This window comes from Bos indicus x Bos taurus, chromosome 15 (assembly GCF_003369695.1).
Source record: "Bos indicus x Bos taurus breed Angus x Brahman F1 hybrid chromosome 15, Bos_hybrid_MaternalHap_v2.0, whole genome shotgun sequence".
Classification (NCBI taxonomy): Eukaryota; Metazoa; Chordata; class Mammalia; order Artiodactyla; family Bovidae; genus Bos; species Bos indicus x Bos taurus.
This window is the reverse complement of record NC_040090.1, coordinates 30,463,006-30,485,851: the sequence shown is the minus strand read 5'-3', so window position 1 is coordinate 30,485,851 and position 22,846 is coordinate 30,463,006. Positions and strand designations below refer to the sequence as shown.

The following is a 22,846-nucleotide window of genomic DNA, read 5'->3' as shown; positions in this document are numbered from 1 at the left end:
TCTTGCTCTGATGAATTACATTCGGCATCCAGGCACAAACTCAGTCAGTTCTCTCCTTGTTCACTGCCACTTCTCTAATCCTAACCATCAATCATTTCTTCTCTGGATGCAATCGAGTCACTGTTTTCCCTCCTGTACCCTACAATATTCTCCACAGGGCCATCTTTTAAAATGTAAATCAGGTATTACTTTCATGGTTGTTTCAATGTTCTTCTTGGCTCTTAGGATAAAATTAAGACCTTTACTCTTACTACAAAGCTCTGAACAATATGACTCCTGCCTGTCTAGCCAATCTCCCATTTGGATCATTGTCCTGTGGCAACATTCTGTTCCCTGAAGAAGTCAAGCCCATTCTCACTTTAGGGTTTTTGCATTTCTTTTCTCTGGAATGATCTTTCTCATGCTTTTAACTTGGTGATCTCTTCCTCTCATTCTTCAATTATCACCTAAATGTCACCTCCTTGGAGACATCTCTCCATCTCCAATTTCCTCCCAGGTACTTACAATCATATGTGTGTGCATGCTCAGTTGCTTCAGTTGTGTTTGAGTCTTTGCAACCCCATGGATTGTGGCCCCCCAGGCTCCTCTGTGCATGAGATTCTCCAGGCAAGAATACTGGAGTGGGTTGCCATGCCCTCCTCCAGGGTATCACATAGCACACCCTTTAGCTCCTTCACAGAACCTGTATTATCCTATTTTAACATAAGCCGCAAAAGTTAAGATGCTGATCTTCTCGTTCACTGCTACATTCTCAGGCCAGGCCAGTAATACATGCTCCATAAATGCTTGACTACCTGAATGTGTATCCACCTACCTTGATAGGGCCAAGAGGAGTCTGACCATTCTCCTGTTGTACTGGAAGCTGGTCACTGAAAGAAAGCAGCTCAGACTGAATGACAGTTCGTAAAGGAAGTGATGCAGAACCAATGACTTCTGGCTGAGAAAAGAGGGAAAGAAAAAGTTTAGGTTAAATTAAAGAGCCACAGGGACTAAAAATGACAACATATGATGACTTATAAAGGAATCCATGCTTTATGAAGTCAATCAGTTCAGTTCAGTCGCTCAGTCATGTCTGACTCTTTGCAACCCCATGAACCATAGCCCACCAGGCCTCCCTGTCCATCACCAACTCCCAGAGTCCACGCAAACCCATGTCTGTTGAGCCAGTGATGCCATCCAACCATCTCATCCTCTGTTGTCCCCTTCTCTTCCTGCCCTCAATGTTTCCCAGCATCAGGGTCTTTTCAAATGAGTCAGATCTTTGCATCAGGTGGCCAAAGTATTGGAGTTTCAGCTTCGACATCAATCCTTCCAATGAACATCCAGGACTGATGTCCTTTAGGATGGACTGGTTGGATCTCCTTGTTGTCCCAGGGACTCTCAAAGGTCTTCTCCAACACCACAGTTCAAAAGCATCAATTCTTCAGCGCTCAGCTTTCTTTATAGTCCAACTCTCACATCCATACATGACCACTGGAAAAACCATTGCCTTGACTATGGTAATGTCTGTTTTTAATGTGCTGTCTAGGTTGGTCATAACTTTCCTTTCAAGGAGTAAGCGTCTTTTAATTTCATGGCTGCAATCACCATCTGCAGTGATTTTGGAGCCCAGAAAAATAAAGTAAGCCACTGTTTCCATTGTTTCCCCACCTATTTCCCATGAAGTGATGGGACCGGATGCCATGATCTTCGTTTTCTGAATGTTGAGCTTTAAGCCAACTTTTTCACTCTCCTCTTTCACTTTCATCAAGAGGCTCTTTAGTTCCTCTTCACTTTCTGCCATAAGGGTGGTGTCATCTGCATATCTGAGGTTATTGATATTTCACCTGGCAATTTTGACTCCAGCTTGTGCTTTCTCCAGCCCAGCATTTCTCATGATGTACTCTGCATATAAGTTAAATAAGCAGGGTGACAATATACATACAGCCTTGACGTACTCCTTTTCCTATCTGGAACCAGTCTGTTGTTCCATGTCCAGTTCTAACTGTTGCTTCATGACCTGCATACATGTTTCTCAAGAGGCAGGTCAGTGGTCTGGTATTCCCACGCCTTGAAGAATTTTCCAGTTTATTGTGGTCCACACAGTTAAAGGCTTTGGCATAGTCAATAAAGCAGAAATAGATGTTTTTCTGGAACTCTCTTGCTTTTTCAATGATCCAGTGGATGTTGGCAATTTGATCTCTGGTTCCTCTGCCTTTTCTTAAACCAGCTTGGACATCTGGAAGTTCATGGTTCATGTATTGCTGAAGCCTGGCTTGAAGAATTTTAAGCATTACTAGTGTGTGAAACAAGTGCAATTGTGCGGTAATTTGAGCATTCTTTGGCATTGCCTTTCTTTGGGACTGGAATGAAAACTGACCTTTTCCAGTCCTGTGGCCACTGCTGAGATTTCCAAATTTGCTAGCATATTGAGTGCAGCACTTTCACAGCATCATCTTTCAGGATTTGAAGTAGCTCAGCTGGAATTGCATCACCTCCACTAGCTTTGTTTGTAGTGATGCTTCCTAATGCCCACTTGAGTTCACATTCCAGGATGTCTGGCTCTAGGTGAGTGATCACACCATCATGATTTTCTGGGTCATGAAGATCTTTTTTGTACAGTTCTTCTGTGTATTCTTACCACCCCTTCTTAATATCTTCTGCTTCTGTTAGGTCCCTACCATTTCTGTCCTTTCTTGAGCCCATCTTTGCAGGAAATGTTCCCTTGGTATCTCTAATTTTCTTGAAGAGATCTCTATCTTTCCCATTCTATCGTTTTCCTCTATTTCTTTGCATTGATGGCTGAGGAAGGCTTTTTTATTTCTCCTTGCTATGCTTTGGAACTCTGCATTCAAATGGGTGTATCTTTCCTTTTCTCCTTTGTTTTTCACTTCCCTTCTTTTCACAGCTATTTTTAAGCCTCTCCAGACAGCGATTTTGCTTTTTTGCATTTCTTTTTCTTGGGGATGGTCTTGATCCCTGTCTCCTGTAGAATGTCACAAACCTCCGTCCATAGTTCATCAGGCACTCTGTCTATCAGATCTAGTCCCTTAAATCTATTTCTGACTTCCACGTAGAGTCATAAGGGATTTGATTTAGGTCACACCTGAATGGTCTAGTGGTTTTCTCCACTTTCTTCAATTTCAGTCTGAATTTGGCAATAAGGAGTTCATGGTCTGAGCCACAGTCAGCTCCCAGTCTTGGTTTTGCTGACTGTATAGAGCTTCTCCATCTTTGGCTGCAAAGAATATAATCAATCTGATTTCGGTGATGACCATCTGGTGATGTCCATGTGTAGTCTTCTCTTGTGTTGCTGGAAGAGGGTGTTTGTTATGAACAGTGCGTTCTCTTGGCAGAACTACATTAGCCTTTGCCCTTCTTCATTCTGTACTCAAAGGCCATATTTGCCTGTTACTCCAGGTGTTTCTTGACTTCCTACTTTTGCATTCCAGTCCCCAATACCTTAATTATTGACTGAAGCAGCTCTTAAGTGGGAGCCCATATTCTGCCCTTGTGGTCTCCCTTTCAGGTTTCACCACTTCTCCGTGAAAGATTAGAGAGCGTTTCAGGAGTCAGAAAGAAGTTAGGAGATTTTTTTTTTCTCTTTTTAAGAGTTAGTTCTTACAAAAAATGTTTAACTTCAGTCTTAAAAATAAAAAGTGCAATTAAGATGATACAAATGTTTGCCATTAAAACTAGGAAAACTATAAACTATACCCAACACTGTCAAGGTTGTGGAGAAACAGAGGCTGTCATGTGTCTGAAGTTGGGAATATAAACTGGCAGCATTACTTCTGAAAGCAAATTTAGCAAAAAATATAAAAAGCTCTTAATATTCATATTCTTTGGCCCAGTTATTTCACATCTGGAAATTTATACTGAAGAAATAACAATACTTGGTAATTTTATATGCAATGTATATTTTAAAAGTTACAATGAGAAATGATTAAATGTTCAATAATCAGGAATTATTCATTATACCACATTCCTAGAATGGAATACATAGCTGTTAAATGATTTTTACTAAAATTTGAAATAATATGAACAATTTTTGTTATGTTTATGAGAAATAGGGTATTAAATTATATACATATAGTAAAACCTTCATATATTTATAAAATTATGTGGAAGAATAAATATGTATTTTTGAAAAAAATGAATAAAAATCTTTAAGACAATGTTAAATTTAAAAAAGGATAAAAATTGCATATAAAATTATCCTAATATTGTCAAAGATTTATACATATACTGTATTCATTTGAAAAAGATAAAAATGACATACATAAATATTAACAACAGCTATTTCTGTGATGAAATTATAGGTGATTTGTGTTTAAAAATATTTTTCTATTAAAAACATAGTTTTTTTATAATTAGAAAAAGACATTAACTACTGATTAAATGCAAATATATTGAAAGGCTTATAGAGGCTGTCTTGAGGTTGTTAAATTATGTTTTTCCTTCTCCTCCTGTTTTGCTGTATTTTCCAAAATGAACCTATTTAAATCCCCTGAAAATACAAACAAAAATAAAATAAGATGCATTCCTCATGCTATCCATATCAAAGAGGTCAAATATTATAAACTACTCTTTTAATTGAAGGAAGTAAAAACTGCTCATAATTATTGATTTTTGTTGTACCAATTGCAAGTGGATTTTATAAAGCTGCAATTAGCTGATAAAACTGCTACCCACAATATATTATTTTGGATATGGGTTGGATACCTTATATATTCTGTCTGAAAAAAGAAAGTAGAGCCTCAAATTAAGGCTGCTATTCTGTATCAATCCAAATAGTCAACTCTCCATAGCAGGGAACACAGCAAAGAGCTTAAGAACTTAGGATCTATAAAGACTTAGGATAGAGTCCTGGCTTTGTCTTTTATTAGCTTTATCATTAGGGCGACCTTAGACCTAAGTTATATCACTAAAGATGATGATGAAAGTCGCTCAGTCGTGTCTGACTCATTGCGACCCCATGGACTATATATATATAGTCCATGGAATTCTCCAGGCCAGAATACTGGAGTGGGTAGCCTTTCCCTTCTCCAGGGGATCTTCCCAACCCAGGGATTGAACCCAGGTCTCCCACATTGCAGGCGGATTCTTTACCAGCTGAGCCACAAGGGAAGCCCAAATTGAAGATAACAGGTACCTAACTCACAGACTTGTTTTAATGATTAAATTTGATAGTATCCATGCAGAGTCTTTAGCATAATATCTACCTTATGATAAATACTAAACATAAATTTAAAATTATAATAGACAATAATTCATAAGTATTACTGTTGTTTGAGCCTGGAAAAATTTCTAGTTTAAGATATGAACATAATTTTAAGTATGGTCCAAATCCCTGGTGTGACTAAAATGGTAAGGCAAAAGTCATAATTACTTAAGTACCTTTTTCTGTGGGGTTTTCTTTGTGTAAATTTGGAAAGTAAGATTGGAATTCCACCAGTGTCTGATCATTGGGCCACCAAACTGTACTGGAAACACAGATCTCTGCTGGAATTTCACCACTGTAAGGAGAACCAGACACATAAGCACATGTCATACCACCCAACTAGAGCCATTTCACCAATTCATGCCTTGATACCACCCACCTCTCTTTCAAATCTAACTAAAATCTCTTTTAGGAATCCAATCAGTGTAATTTCACAGAAGTGTTAGGGTTATAGGACTTTGACTCTGTTCCTCCCACCGTGATTAGTCACTTCAAGCAGTCAGCTGAGAAGCTGAGGAGAAGGGAGCCATGGAAGCCCTGGCAGCAGTCTTGGCCCACATTTCAGTGCTATATCGGTAGACCAGTGCTCCTTAACTGAGATGTGGGCTTTGTGACCATGATCTTGCAGTGCTTAATGGAACTGCCAAACATTAGTTATGCTTGTAAAGAACTTAAAGAGCAACTGGGTGAGGATATTGATTCCAAAGTGAAGGGAATGGTCTTTCTCAAAGGAAAGCAGGGTATTTGCTTTGATATCCCTACTGCATCAGTAACTGAAGTACAGGAAAAGTGGCATGATTCATGGTGCTGGCAGCTTTCTGTGGCCATGGAGCAACCAGAGCTGGAAGGACCATGGGAAGGATATTACAACTTCTGAGGACAGAGGGAAGGCAATTGAGGCTTCAAGGGAAAGCGTGAGGACAACCGAGGTGTCAGGGAACAGCGGAAAAGAAGTAGAAGCTTCAGAGGACACTGAGCAGGAGGTGGCTACACAAGTAACAGAGTCCAAAACAAAAGCCGGAAGCAGAGTTTTAATAAAGAATTCAGACAGTACTTTGAGGTAGAGGATTTATTTGGCAAAAACAGAACAACGTTCAGCAACATGGAACTGAACATTATTTTTCATATAAAGTTAAAAGCACATTGTATGTCCTTCTGACCACTTTCCCAGTCCCCATCTCTTCAAGAGAGATAACCTTCATTTAAATTATTTCTTATGATTAATGACAGCCATTTATAATTTTATTGCTATTTCTATCTCGGGTACTACTTTGGAAAAGGTATACAGATTCATTACATATTCTAATGTATTATCTACAGATTATAAAGTAAAGTCAAGGAGATATCGGAGAAGGAAATGGCAACCCACTCCAGTACTCTTGCCTGGAAAATCCCATGGATAGAGGAGCCTGGTAGGCTATAGTCCCCGGGTTTGCTAAGAGCTGGACACGACTGAGCAGCTTCACTTTCACGCATTGGAGAAGGAAATGGCAACCCACTCCAGTGTTCTTGCCTGGAGAATCCCTGGGACCGAGAAGCCTGGTGGGCTGCTGTCTATGGGGTCGCACAGAGTCGGACATGACTGACATGACTTAGCTGCAGCAGCAGCAGCAAGGATATATCTGCTGATACTTAAAAATTTTTTTATTGAAGGTAATTGTTTCACAGAATTTTGTTGTTTTCTATCAAATCTCAATGTGAATCAACCATTTTAAGTTGACCTGTCTTTATATTTAGAAATGTCTCTTAATAGTAAACTTCCTCGTGGCTCAGATGGTAAAGAAATCTGCCTGCAATGCAGTAGATCCATGTTCCATCTCTGTATTGGGAATATTCCCTGGAGAAGGAAATGGCAACCCACTCCAGTATTCTTGCCTGGAGAATTCCATGGACAGAGAAGCCTGGCGGGCTAAGTCCATGGGGTCACAAAAACTTGGACACAACTAAGCGACTATCCCTCTAAGACTGAAATAACAAAGACAAAGAGAAAACCCTGGGTACAGTACAGAGAAGATAAGGAGGGCTATGTTGCTCTGCTTTGCTATGAGAAATCATCAGTGTCGAGCATATGAGCACTGGATGTGTAAAGAGACATACCATACACTTCACTGGGTGTAAGGTATGGCTTAGTGTTTTAAAAGACAAGTTGATAGGTAGTATAATGAAAGAAGGGAGATGGCTGGACAGTGAGGGATAAATGAAGAGAAGAACTGAATCAAAAGCTATAATAATGAAAATGAGTTTATTTTCTGACTGAAGACTAGGGGACTCCTCTTGTCACACTTGGACAAGTGTGATGTTCGTTTGCAGTGCTGGGCAGAATGGAGTCTGTTTTTTAGACAGAAAGGAAAAGGTTTCTGCTGTAATAGCAAGTGTGAATGGGATAAAATGATGGTAGTATCTGAGTCTATGCTCCCTGCTATGGGGCTTTAATAGGTTTTAAAAACAGGAATGTGGGGTAGAATCATTTGATATATGAGTAAGCTCTATTATTTACTAATGAACCACTTCAGCCACAATTTATCACCTGTAAAATGATCTTCCAGTTCATTCACTTCTAGACCCTTAAAATGGATCTGAAGAACCCACACAAAAAATGCCCAGATACAGTGAATCCACTATCTCTAATATTCATTCAAACAGCTCACTTGATCTACTGATCTCTATCCTTGCCATCTTAATTCTTGACTCTATTTATTTCTCTTGGTACTCATGGACAGAATCTGGGCCTTGTTATTTGGATCCATCCACAGGAACTGTTAACCAGCAAGCCCACACTCACTGGAGCAGTTTCCCTGCTTCTCCCACTAAGGAAAGACAAGTTAAGACAACACCTACACCTCATTGATGTGCTGAGAGGATCAACTGAGGTAACAGATAAAAGAGCACTTTAAAACTTTAAAACACTATAAAATCTCTTTTACAAAAAGAACTCTATATCAACCTGGTGCTACTTGGATTTCTCCTTACTACTTAAGTATGTCTTGGCACTGTTATTTTATTTCTTATATAATTCTGTTTCTTAAGCTCATTATTATTTTAAACTAAAAGTGAGTTAAGGCAATAAGGGAAGAAGAAATTCATGTAAACAAATTGCTAGCAATATCCCTAAAAGACTTTTTTTTTTTTAAAGAGCTGAAGGAGATACTGAAAATATCTTGTCTACTGCATGTCATTATTGAGAGGGGCCCACAGATGGAAAGGCCATTGTGTCCAGGGTCACAGAATTAAGTGTCTGGTATAACCAGAGCTAGAACTCTTCCAATACTTGATTTGATGCTTATTCCATATGTCCCATATTATCCTTCTCAGAATGATAAAAGGAAAATTCAGTCTCTGTGGCCAACAATAATAATGCATGAGAAGCAATACAGATTAAGTGCACACAATTTGGAATCAAAAAAGTTCTAGGTGCAAATTCTAGTTCAACCATAAATCAGTTATATTATCTTAGCCAAGTTATTTAATTGATTTATGTCTTAGCTTCCTTTTTCCTCATCTATGTTTATGTGTTTTAAAGGATCACATGATTAATGTATGTAAAACACTGATACTATACTGCCCCCCAAATGTGAACTACTATTCAGTTCAATTCAGTCGCTCAGTCGTGTCTGACTCTTTGAGACCCCATGAATCACAGCAGCACGCCAGGCCTCCCTGTCCATCACCAACTCCCAGAATTCACTCAAACTCATGTCCATTGAGTTGGTGATGTCATCCAGCCATCTCATCCTCTGTCATCCCCTTCTCCTCCTGCCCCCAACCCCTCCCAGCATCAGGGTCTTTTCCAGTGAGTCAACTCTTCGCATGAGGTGGCCAAAGTACTGGAGTTTTGCTTCAGCATCAGTCCTTCCAATGAACACCCAGGACATAGGATGGACTGGTTGGATCTCCTTGCAGTCCAAGGGACTCTCAAGAGTCTTCTCCAACACCACAGTTCAAAAGCATCAATTCTTCGGCGCTCAGCTTTCTTCACAGTCCAACTCTCACATCCATACATGACCACTGGAAAAACCATAGCCTTGACTAGTGGACCTTTGTTGGCGAAGTAATATCTCTGCTTTTCAATATGCTATCTAGGTTGGTCATAACTTTCCTTCCAAGGAGTAAGCATCTTTTAATTTCATGGCTGCAATCACCATCTACTGTGATTTTGGAGCCCAGAAAAATAAAGTCTGACACTGTTTCCCCATCTATTTCCCATGAAGTGATGGGACCAGATGCCATAATCTTCATTTTCTGAATGTTGAACTTTAAGCCAACTTTTTCACTCTCCTCTTTCACTTTCATCAAGAGGCTTCTGAGTTCCTCTTCACTTTCTGCCATAAGGGTGGTGTCATCCACATATCTGAGGTTATTGATATTTCTCCTGGCAATCTTGATTCCAGCTTGTGCTTCTTCCAGCCCAGCGTTTCTCATGATGTACTCTGCATAGAAGTTAAATAAGCAGGGTGACAATATACAGCCTTGATGTACTCCTTTTCCTATTTGGAAAAGGTGTTGTTCCATGTCCAGTTCTAACTGTTGCTTCCTGACCTGCATATAGGTTTCTTAGGAGGCAGGTCAGGTGGCCTGGTATTCCCATCTCTTTCAGAATTTTCCACAGTTTATTGTGGTCCACACAGTCAAAGGCTTTGGCATAGTCAATAAAGCAGAAATAGATGTTTTTCTGGAACTCTCTTGCTTTGTCGATGATCCAGCAGATGTTGGCAACTTGATCTCTGGTTCCTCTGCTTTTTCTAAAACCAGGTTGAACATCTGGAAGTTCACAGTTCACATACTGTTGAAGCCTGGCTTGGAGAATTTTGAGCATTACTTTACTAGCGTGTGAGAAGAGTGCAATTGTGCTGTAGTTTGAGCATTTTTTGGCATTGCCTTTCTTAGGGACTGGAATGAAAACTGACCTTTTCCAGTCCTGTGGCCACTGCTGAGTTTTTCAAATTTGCTGGCATATTGAGTGCAGCACTTTCACAGCATCAGCTTTCAGGATTTGGAATAGCTCAACTGGAATTCCATCACCTCCACTAGCTTTGTTTGTAGTGATGCTTTCTAAGGCGCACTTGACTTCATATTCCAGGATGTCTGGCTCTAGGTGAGTGATCACACCATTGTGATTATCTGGGTCGTGAAGCTCTTTTTTGTACAGTTCTTCTGTGTATTCTTGCCACCTCTTCTTGATATCTTCTGCTTCTGTTAGGTCCATACCATTTCTGTCCTTTATTGAGCCCATCTGTGCATGAAATGTTCCCTTGGTATCTCTAATTTTCTTGAAGAGATCTCTAGTCTTTCACATTCTGTTGTTTTCCTCTATTTCTTTGCATTGATTGCTGAGGAAGGCTTTCTTATGTCTCCTTACTATTCTTTGGAACTTTGCATTCAGATGCTGATATCTTTCCTTTTCTCCTTTGCTTTTCGCTCCTCTTCTTTTCACAGCTATTTTTAAGGCCTTCTCAGATAGCCATTTTGGTTTTTTCATTTCTTTTCCATGGGGATGGTCTTGATTCCTGTCTCCTGTACAATGTCACGAACCTCCGTCCATAGTTCATCAGGCACTCTATCAGATCTAATCCCTTAAATCTATTTCTCACTTCCACTGTATCATCATAAGGGATTTGCTTTAGGTCATATCTGAATGGTCTAGTGGGAAAACTACCTTTAGTTATATGCTATTTTAGAGTTTAATGTTTTTACATTCATTATCCTGTCTGACTGTACATTAAGCCCTTGTGTAGTACAGGCAGTCCTTGCTTTGGAGATACTATGTTAACTGAAACTCGTGCATATCAGAACCATGTCCTTGCTGTATCTCAAGTTTATAGATGGGGAACGTGAGGCTCAGAGAAGTTTTAAGGAGCTCATCAAATGTCATATGGATAGGAGGTAGAAGAGGTAAGACCTGAGAAAAGAATCCAACATTTTTCTTTGCATTGGGATTTGATAAAAACAGATTAATTGTGTTAAAGCTTCTCAAACATACTTCAGCCAGCAGAATCAATTATACACTCTCGAATGCTTTGAACAAACCTATACAGTACCTTTTGTTGCTATCAGTAACTTAAGTATACAGAAAACATATAAAAAATGTGAATACCTTAATTCTTCCTTAAGGTGATGGAGAAAGTGAAAAAAATGACGCTAGTAAAAGAGTATTTTAAATTACTTTAGGTGCTGTTTTTAAGGGCAAATAAGGATTTATTTTAAGTGTATTTTTTTTTAATGTTTGGGCTGGAAATATATCATATAAGAAATGATGTATGTGCAATACTATTCAATGAAGCACTGTTTTCAATAGCAACGTATAGAAAGCAACTTAAATATTTTAAGTTGAAGTATTATTGCAAGTTAAAAAAACCAGTCAGTAAAATCACATATCGTATGACTCCACTTAAATCAAATGTCCAGGATGGGAAAATTGAGACAAAGTAGGATAGGAGTTGCTTAGTCAAAGGGGGCTAAGAGGGAACTGAAGAATGAATGCTAATATGGGATTTCTTTTAGGTGAGATAAAAATGCTCTAAAATTAAGATTGTGGTGATGGTTATACAACTTGTGAATATATTAAAAATCACTTGTTGTATACTTCAAATGGGTGAATGATATGGTATGTGAATTGTATCTTGATAAAGATATTTTAAAAAGGGAAGAAAAGGAAAACAATAATAGCTGCAAGAACGTGATTTAAGAGTCAAGTTCTGAGTTACAGTTTCAGCTATGTCACTGCCCTGCATGAGGACAGCCGGAGGACAGGATAAACCTCTGGGCCAGTTTCCTCACTTGAAAAGGAGTAAGATAAAGTCACCTCAAAATTCTTTCTACCTCTAAGATTCTATGATAATATAGGAATATATGAGTAATTACAGATTCACAAATCCTCCCAACGCCAAAATGTCTAAGGAGCAGAAATCAAATTCTCTCTTACCTCCATCTATAATTTTACTGGATGCAAGTCGAACGACCTCAGTGATCAAAGTGGTCTTTGTCAATCCATTTTTGGAAAAGCCCACAGGAAAGTGATATTCCACAAAGAAGGTGCTGAAAAAAATCAAAACAATTAAAAAACAAACCAAATAACAAACTTATTTTCTGATAAATCCCACATATCTTTCAAAGCCTTGTTTTTAGAACCCCAGGTCCTCAGAGGACTTCCTCTTTTCAAAGCCTTCACCAATCTTGTGTTCGTACAGCACTTTTCATATAAAACATCTCTTTTGGCCCCTAAAGCCCTATTATAGCAGCCATTCAAATGTTTCTCTCTCCTGCTGACTATAAGGCATGGAAGAACAAAGCCTGGCTCTTAAGTTTCTTTATTCTCAAGATTTTTAGTGCTTGGGACCTAGTGGGAGATTTAGTACATTTTATTGATCGATGAAGCATATGAAAACACTAAGTACAATATAATTTCTTCTTCTCATCACAAATACTTTCCAGGAATGTCACATTGAGTTTTCCCATGTGAGAGACATACCGCTTTTTTGATGTCAGCTTAGGTGGTCTCCCAGGAAAAGTTTTTTTGCCAGAGGTATCCTGAGGACTATCTGGAGGAACTCCCATTGTTTCGATGATGATTCTGACTGAATGTGTTCTACCCAGAAGGGCCAGTTTATCCACACTTAGTGTCATCCCTTGGGCATCTTCTGGAGTTTCTGATAGCATCTGCTGTTCAACAATATTTCTGAAAGGAGTTCATACAGGTAGTGAGGCAGACTGTCAGAAGCCAAATATGAAATGATCTAGTTTGTACAGGCAACAGGAGGAAAGAAGGGCAGCAGGCATCTTAATGCACAAGTTATCAAGGACTGAGTAATGGCCTTAGTCCTAATTTACAGTGAAAAAAATCTCAAAAACTATAAAAACATTCTTGTAATCCAAAGGCTTATCTCCACACAAGTATAGAAACTGATATTATAGAATCAGGTTTTCAACAAGACTTTACTTCAGTTACTACTTTAATATAAACTACTATCATCACTTTTGTGTATTCCTTTTCATTTGCTTTATGTATACTTTCTACATTAAGTTTAACAGAGTACAAATACAATCCAGAATTCTGCTTTCTCTCTTAATCATTTTACTACATCCATCTTTTCATGTTATTACATGTTTAAGGATTGCAATACTTAATGCATTACTGTAATTCACTTAACCAGTCTGACAGTGTTGGCAAACACAGGTCATTTCACATGAGGAGATCTTGTAAAAATAATCTTTCTTTGTTTTTGCCTCTAAACAAGCATTCATAAAGAGGCTCACCTATTTTTCTTACCCATCTGTTTCTTCGACTTATGATCATTTGATTTTAGAACCTTAGGAGATCTGGCAAGAGCTTTTGACTGGCTCATTGTTTTAGAAGGGACATCATCATCTTCACTGAAGATATCACTGACGCTTGTATCAGATTTCTATTGAGGGAGAGAAAAGAGAAGAGGGGCACTAAAAGATAACTGCTTTGGGGATAGAGGTAATGAAACCATTTCTCTGAAGGTAGTAATCAAGAAAGAACTGATACTAGGGAGACAATCCTATGTTTCTCTTGGCTACACAAAAATAACCCGAAGTTCATAAAAATAACCTACAAGTTCAGTTCAAAGAAAATAAACAAAATTAGATTCTTCTTTCAAATTCTCAATAATAATAACAACAATGACTATTTACTGATTGCCTACTATGTATCTGGTACTATGTTAAATGCTGCATGTGTATTTTTAGTACTTATTACATTCCTATAAGGCATCCTCATCTCAATTTTTACAAATGAGAAAATGAATGCTGAGAGAAGTTAGGCGCCGTTAAGACTCACAGCTGCTGCTGCTAACTCATGTCAGTCGGGTCCCACTCTGTGCGACCCCATAGACGGCAGCCCACCAGGCTCCTCTGTCCCTGGGATTCTCCAGGCAAGAATACTGGATGGGTTGCCATTTCCTTCTTCAATGCATGCAATGCATGCTAAGTCACTTCAGTCGTGTTCAACTCTGTGCGACCCCATAGACGGCAGCCCACCAGGCTCCCCCGTCCCTGGGATTCTCCAGGCAAGAATACCGGAGTGGGTTGCCATTTCCTTCTCCAATGCATGCATGCATGCTAAGTCGTTTCAGTCATGCCCGACTCTGTGCGACCCCATAGACGGCAGCCCACCAGGCTCTGCTGTCCACAGGATTCTCTAGGCAAGAATACCGGAGTGGGTAGCAATTTCCTTCTCCAAGATTTACAGCTGTAAGTAGTAAAGGCAGATCTTGCTCTCCGTGGGTTCCAAAGCCTCTATTTTTACCACAGTTTGGGGCAAAATGATTGTACAGTATCACCTAACTACATGGGTGCAAAGACTAATTTTTTTCACCACTCTAATGCAGTGCTCAAGGCTTAGGAGGTAATATGTTCTGGGGGAAAAACATGGGCTTTTTGCCAGACTACGGTAAGAATTCTAGTTCTGCCACCTATTAATAATTACTAGCAATTAACGTCTCTTAAGTCTTTTATTTAATGATATGTAAAAGAGATGACACTATCTCATGGGGCTAGCAAAAGAATTAAGTGAAATAATCAATTTCAAACATTTTGGACAATTCTGAATAATAGGTAACATAAATTCTCTGACACAGAAAATGTGTAATCAGTATGAGTTCCCATAGCTAGTATGAAGCTGCTGTAAAACACAGGAAGCTCCGTCTAGTGCTCTGTGACAATCTAGAGGGGTGGGATGGGGTGGGCTGGAGGGAGGCTCAAGAGAGAGGAGATGTATTTATATTTATGGCTGATTCATGTTGTTTATAGCAGAAACCAACACAAGGTTATAAAGCAATTATCCTCCAATTAAAGAACAAAGTAAGCTCCCTTTCTCTTCTCCTACAGGTAACAGTATCAGCGATGACTTTTATTGTAGAAAGTCATGAAATCCTAACAATTCACAATGTCTTTTAAATCCATCTCCTCTTTTCCAACCCCACTGCTAGCTACCACTCTCATTCTGGCTCTTTCTGTCTCTTTCTCATGCTTTCAACACCAAAAATGGCTTCCTATCTGCTCCTGTTATTCTCCTCTCAGCCGGCCTCCTACATAATTGCTAGGTTAACATTGCTAGAACACTATTTAGGTCATGTCATTTCCTCCTCACTTAATATTCAAATACTTTCACAGACTGGTTGCAGTGTGCTAGCTCACCTTGTTGATACCCCTCCACATGAATTCTTACCCAATCAAACTAGATGCCTGGTAGTACACAAACTGCTTCTCTAAACAGGTCATTCTTTCTATTCCTATTTCACATCCTTTATCGTTCTGAAACTATTTTTCAAGTCTCAGTTAAAATCCCTTATCCCTCATGACGCTCCTTCCTGACAACCTCATGTAAAAGTTCTCCCTGCCTCTTCTGTACCCTGGTAGCTCTCAGTCTTTCCACTGAGCTGATAAAAACTACATTATATTTCAGATCTCTGGTGACCTGGAGAAACAGAAAATGGGGAATACGATAGCGATCTTCACAAATATAAAGTATTATTTGTGGAACAGTAAATGAACTTATTTTATATATACTCTGTGTGGGCTCAGTTGTCTCCGACTCTTTGTGACTCCATGGATGGCAGCCCGCCAGGCTCCTCTGTCCATGGAATTTTTCAGGCAAGAATACTGGAGCAGGTGGCCATTTTCTAGTTCAAGGGATCCTCCCAATCCAGGGATCAAACCCTAGTCTCTTGCATTTCTTGTACTGGCAGGCAGATTCTTTACCACTGTGCCACCTGGGAAGCCCCATATACTTTGCTGCTGCTGCTGCTAAGTCGCTTCAGTTGTGTCTGACTCTGTGTGACCCCACAGACAGCAGACCACCAGGCTCTCTCATCCCTGGGATTCTCCAGGCAAGAATACTGGAGTGGGTTGCCATTTCCTTCCCCGATGCATGAAAGTGAAAAGTCAAAGTGAAGTCGCTCAGTAGTATCCGACTCTTAGCGACCTCACGGACTGCAGCCCACCAGGCTCCTCCGTCCATGGGATTTCCAGGCAAGAGTACTGGAGTGGGGTGCCATTGCCTTCTACAAGATGCTAAACCAATGAATGGAACACATAGCTTGATATAAGAAAGAACTTTGAAAATGCTAAAACTGCCTGAAAAGAGAATGTTCTTGGGTCAATAGGCATATTTGTTCCCCATGAGTAGAGGTACTTCTGGAACATCTGTATCTGAAAAGATACCAGTCAAGGGTGGTTCTGAGAGTATACATAAATTAGCTCTTCCTTCAAAGAGCTCTAAGGAAGCCATACAATATATTAAGACCATAGGCTTTGGACTCAGGCAAACCTGAACTTGAATCTTGGTTCCAACACTTATTTGTATGTGTACTTGGACAAAATAATTAATCTTACTAGTCTTATCTCCTCATCTGTAGAATGAAGGTAACACCCTCCTCTTCAGACTGTTGTTATAATTATGTAAAAGGAATAGCTTTCTGTCTGACAAGTGGTAATGTGCCTACACCCACTAATATTATTAATAACTCTATGATTAACACAAGAGAAGCAATTATTTAATTAATTTCTCCAATTCCTAATCTTTCAGATTCAGTAACTTACAGGTGCTGTATAAAATAAGTTCTCCAGGAGACTCTGGTCATATTGAGGGTCATTGGGCTCACTGCTGCAATACACATCACTCCCAGGAGATGGGGAATCTGGAGGAGAGCCTAGGCCATCCCAACAGCGACCTTGGGACAATTCAGCACTGCAGAAATAAGAAAAATAAAATAGAACTTTAAAGGACGTTTCATCTTAATTCTTTTTTTTTGGGTAAACATTCTAAAGTTCTAAATATGGAAGAAAATACATAAAACAGAAGACTTACATTATATAGAAGACCATCTAACACTTACTTTTATATCATATTCCTTCTCTTCTGGGATGTCAACAACTAGCACTCAAAAAATACATTTCAGACACTGATTGTGAGCTCATTCATTTATTGAACAAACATTTTACTGGGTACCTATTATGTGCCAGGCATACTGTTAGGTCCTGAATGGTACAGAGATGGCTAAGCTAACTTGTTCTACTCTTGTGCTGCTCATGGTCCAGTAGGGAGGGAAAAAATGTAAAGAACTGACTATAATTCAATGGAGTTAACTGTTATATACTGTTTTTGTGAAGAATGACTAATTCATAAATATGCCTTCTTCTATTAAGCAAAAATGTATGCATTTAGTTTATTTATGGAAAGATCAGCTCTATGTAGAGTAGAGAAATAAGTAAAACAGATACTCTACTTATATAGAGTTTGTAAACTAATAAGAAAGATAAGCATACAAATACATGTATATTTAATTTTAGTTTCTCCTATAGTAATTAGCATTTAATAAACAGTGGAAAAAGTGTCAGACTTTATTTTTTGGGGCTCCAAAATCACTGCAGATGGTGACTGCAGCCATGAAATTAAAAGACGCTTACTCCTTGGAAGAAAAGTTATGACCAACCTAGATAGCATATTGAAAAGCAGAGACATTACATTGCCTACAAAGGTCCATCTAGTCAAGGCTATGGTTTTTCCAGTAGTCATGTATGGATGTGAGAGTTGGACTGTGAAGAAAGCTGAGCTCCGAAGAATTGATGCTTTTGAACTGTGGTGTTGGAGAAGACTCTTGAGAGTCCCTTGGACTGCAAGGAGATCCAACCAGTCCATCCTAAAGGAGATCAGTCCTGGGTGTTCATTGGAAGGAATGATGCTAGAGCTGAAACTCCAATACTTTGGCCACCTCATGCGAAGAGTTGACTCATTGGAAAAGACCCTGAATGCTGGGAGGGATTGGGGCAGGAGGAGAAGAGGATGACAGAGGATGAGATGGCCAGATGGCATCACCGACTCGATGGAAGTGAGTCTGAGTGAACTCCGGGAGTTGGTGATGAACAGGGAGGCCTGGCGTGCTGCAATTCATGGGGTCACAAAGAGTCAGACACAACTGAGCGACTGAACTGAACTGAAGTGTTCCTTTCTTTACCTTTCTTTAACCTACAGCAGAGCTTCTTAATCTTAGCGCTACTGAAATGTTGGGTCAGATGAGTCACTGTTACTGGGAGCTATCATGTGCATTCTGGATCCCTGGACTCTACTCATCAGAAGCCAATAGCCTGAAAGCAATCCCTCCAGGTGTGATAACCAGAAGTATCTTCAGACATTTCCAAATGTCCCATACAGTGGGGATGGGGGAAACTGGCTTCCAGATGAGAACCACCACTTATCTATAGTAATCTCTCTATCAAAGGTTAAGAACAACTTCCTAACTGCTCAAACCCAACTAACAACTTCACAATCCACACAGCTTCTCTGCAGCCTGTGAACACTGCTCCTTTTAGAAGCTCTACTTCTTGATGTTCTACACAACTCTTATTTGCCACTTATAGATCCCCACTTCCCTCTAGTCGCCTTTCTCCCCTCCTTGCAACCCTTAAAGTTATGACTATTTCTACTGCTTAGTATATAGTCCTCCACCTTTTACTTATTTTTCCAAATTAACATTTCTTTGAATGTATTCTTGTCTACAAAACATTAAAAAAGCATGCCATTTCCCTCTATGCAATACTTAGGACATGAAAACTGAGAGAGGTCAGAGCTATTCTGCACAGGCCAGTGGCCTGGGGTTCCTGTTGGGAGGGCAGGAAATATAAAAGTTGGAAAAAAGGCGAGGGGGCCTGGAACTTGTCTGTATTCTTTGGCTACAAGACAAGTCCACTCTCTTGTTTTCTTCTTCATCATGTTTTAAATCAAGGAAAACATGTACATGTACATATTTCAAAAGTCAAATAGGATCATAAGACATAATGAGAAACAGTAGCTGCCTGCCTCCTTAGAAGTAATCACTTTCAACTCCTTGTTTCTGTTGGTACTTACCTTTATATTTCTAAGTAACACATGTGTGGTGCTATTTTCTGATTTTTTTTCATTTTTCTAAATGACTTTGTATTATGAAAAAGTTATTCTTGGAAACAGATTTCCCTTTCCCCCATTTGAGAAGATGGGGGAAAGGGAAATCTGTTTCCCAGAATAATAACATCATATCATAAGAATAATGATTTAAGAGATATGATGTTAATCTTCAGGATTAACATCATATCAGAGCCAAGTATAATTTACTACACTTTCTTTACAAAGTCTAGCTTTTCTTGTTTTAATAACTGCCTTAATTTTTGTTTAAAGTAGCTTTCTATGTGCCAATTATTATTTCATTATTGAACTGTCCAAGAGAACTGAACATTTCCTCTTGATCTGGTCAAACACAGGAGAAATGTGTTTCCATCTATCCTTTCCCCTCCTTAGAAGTATCGCTACAGAAGCCCTGTGTGCTTCCACAAGCAGTGTCTGCTCTCTAAATATGGACATAGACCATAAAGCTCCTTTTCTCTTTTTTCTCTATTACATCCCCTGCTTCTTGGACTCCAAGCCTTGTTCTTTATCCTAGATTCTCTTTGTGGCAGAGAATAGCCTGTGGCTTCCTGAGAACTAGTGCAAGAGAGGCAATGTTTTGAGTCCTTGGATGTATGAAAATATTTTTACCCTGCCCTCACACGATTGATAGTTTGACTGGAAATGGAATTTGAGATCAATAATTAATAGTTTTCAGAATCCTGAAAGTAACTCTCCACTGCCTTCCATGGAGCTGGTAGAAAAGTCTTTTTAAAAAATATATATAAACATTTATTTATTTTTGGCTCCATCGGGTCTTAGTTGTGGCACTCAGGTTGCAGCATGTGGGATCTTTAACTGCAGCATGCAAACTCTGAGCTGTGGCATGTAGGATCTAGTTCCCCAAGTAGGGATCAAACTCCAGCTTCCTGCATTGGGAGTATGGATTCCTAGCCACTGGACCATAGTCCCTGTGCTGGATTCTTGATCTTTATGTACTCTTTTGTGAATGGCTTCTTTCATTTAGCATGATTTTTCAAGGTTCCCTCATGCTGCAGCATGTTAACAGTACTTTTTCCCTTTTTCTGGCCAAATAATACTCCATTTAAAAAATCTACTAATCAGCTGATGGACATTTTTTACTGTTATGACTACTGCAATTCATGTACATGTTTTTGCGTGGACTTATATTTTCATTTTCCTTGGCTATATACTTAGGGAGTTGAACTGCTGGGTCACGTGATAACTTGACGTGCAACAATCTGAGGAACTGACAGATTATCTTCCAAAGTGGCTGCATCATTTTACACTGCTACCAGCCGTCTATGAAGATTTCAAATTTTCCACAGCCTCACCAACACTTAATCTGATTTTTTGATTCTAACCATCCTAGTGGGAAACCAGCCCTGAATATTCATTGGAAGGACTGATGCTGAAGCTGAAACTCCAATACTTTGGCCACCTGATGCGAAGAAACTGACTCATTGGAAAAGACCCTGATGCTGGAAAAGATGGAAGGCAAGAGGAGAAGGGGACAACAGAGGATGAGATGGTTGGATGGCATCACCAACTCGATGGACATGAGTTTGAGCAAGCTCCGGGAGCTGGTGATGGACAGGGAGGCCTGGTATGCTGCAGTCCATGGGGTCGCAGAGTTGGACACTGAGCAACTGAACTGAACTGATCCTACTGGGTATGAAGTAGTATCTTGTTTACAGTGTTGATTTGCATTTCCCTGATAACTAACGGTGCTGACAACTTTTATATGCATATTAGCCATCTGACTATCTTCTTTGAAGAAATCTCTATGTAGAAACTTTGCCTTTTAAATTGGATTATTTATGCCATAGTTATTAAGTTGTTGAGTTCCTCACATATTCTAATATGTCTTTTATCAGATATAAGATTTATAAATATTTTATTCCATTCTGTGATTATCTTTTCACTTCTTAATAGTATCTTTTGAAGCCCAAACATTTTTAATTTTCTTAAGTTTAACTTTTTGTTGTTGTTCTTGGTTGTACTTCTAATGCATATCTAAGGATCCTTTTCCAAATTCAAGATTACAAAGACTTATCTCTGTTTTAAGAGTTTTATAGTTTTAGTTCTTCCATTTAGCTATCTAATTCATAGTGAATTAATTTTTAAAATATGGTTTGGGAGTCCAACTTCATTTTTTGCATGTGGCTAAGCCAGCAGTGCCAGCACCATTTATTGAAAAGGAAATTCTTTCTTCCACTTAATGGTCTTGACACCGTTGTTGAATATTAGTTGATATGGCTTTATTTCTAGACTACCAATTCTATTCCATTTATTTATGTCTATCCTTATGCCAGTACCAAACTGACTTGCTTACTCTTGCTTTGTAGTAAGTTTTAAAATAGCAAAGTGTGAATCCTTCTATTTTTTCCTTAAGATTCTTTTGGCTATTCTGGGTACCCTGTAATTTCACAGTAATTACAATCAGCTTGCCAATATCTATGAAGAAGTCGGCCATGAATTTGACAGGGACTGTACTGAATCATGAACATGAGATTTTCCCCGTTTATTTAGATCTCCTTTAATTTCTTTCAACAATTTGCAGTTATGTTTTAAACTTCTTCAGTTAAATTTATTTGTATTTTATTCTTATCAATGCTATTATAAATGGAATTATTTCTTAATTTTATTTATTTATTTACTGCATGGCTTGTAGGATCTTAGTTCCTTGACCAGGGATCAAACCCTAGCCCTTGCAGTGAAAGCCCTGAGTCCTAACTGATGGATCACCAGGGAATTCCCTTAATCTTATTTTTTGATTGGTCACTGCAAGTAAATAGAAGTATAATTGACTTATCATGTTATCCTGCAATCTGTCTCACAGTGGATTCTTTAGGATTTTTTACATACCTGATCATGTCATTTGTGAATAGTCTTACTTCTTCCTTCCCAATTTGGAACCCTTTTATTTTTTTTTCCTGCCTAATTGTACAGGCCATATAGGTAATAAGAGATAGACCCCAAATTTCAACTGTGTCTATTTAAAATCCATGTTCTTTTCATTATACACTGCTGACACTGGTGTTAAGGAAACAGGTGAGAAATAAGAATGGAAAGGTAGACTGGAGACCATTCTATAAGTGAAGCTAAGAATAAAAGGCTAAAGATTGGATTTTTATTTAGTAGATAATAAATAATGATTTAATATGTAATGAATAAGGGAATGACTTAGTTGTTCAAAAGAAATGTTGTTGCTTTAGGAAGATAAATCTGTTAACAATATACACAATAAATTGGAGGAAAAATTTTAAAGAAAAGAGAGTTCAGAGCTCTTACCTGCCCAACAGCAGCTGTATGGCTCTGGTATCAGCCTTTGCATCATGTTTCCAATTTTCCTGTTTCGCAGTTGGAGGGAGGAGGTGATCTTCAATGTGGTCTTTAACTTGATTCCTAGATAAGGCTTTGATTCTAAGGAAGGAAAAAAATGTTTTCACTGGCTAACATATGTGAAAATCTAAATCAGAATTTAATGAGCTGAGAAGTATACATGGAGACAGTTCAACATGGAAGACTTGAAATGTTTTAGACTTTACCTTAAATATATATAAAACTTCACAATTTACAAAGCCTTTTCCTACATTAGAATCTCATTTCATTTATGTAAGAGAGGGAGGAAAAAATATACCCATTTTATATACAAGCATGCTGGTTGAGAAAGATCAAGAATTTAGCCATTTACATATTTGCAAGTGTCAGTCCTAGGTCTAGATTTTGAGTATCTTAACTCC

General features: G+C 38.8%; 1 protein-coding gene across 1 annotated transcript in view; it reads right to left on the bottom strand.

Moving 5' to 3' along the window:
• The window catches only part of C2CD3 (C2 calcium dependent domain containing 3), a 126,886-nt gene that overhangs the window by 75,617 nt on the left and 28,423 nt on the right, over positions 1-22,846 (bottom strand). Inside the window, exons 7-13 of the mRNA XM_027562924.1 lie at positions 22,395-22,526; positions 16,763-16,910; positions 13,454-13,602; positions 12,669-12,875; positions 12,123-12,235; positions 5,380-5,498; positions 815-937 (exon numbers count right to left, since the gene is read on the bottom strand). Coding sequence (XP_027418725.1) covers positions 815-937; positions 5,380-5,498; positions 12,123-12,235; positions 12,669-12,875; positions 13,454-13,602; positions 16,763-16,910; positions 22,395-22,526 — 991 coding nt within the window. The remainder of the gene's footprint in view (positions 1-814; positions 938-5,379; positions 5,499-12,122; positions 12,236-12,668; positions 12,876-13,453; positions 13,603-16,762; positions 16,911-22,394; positions 22,527-22,846) is intronic.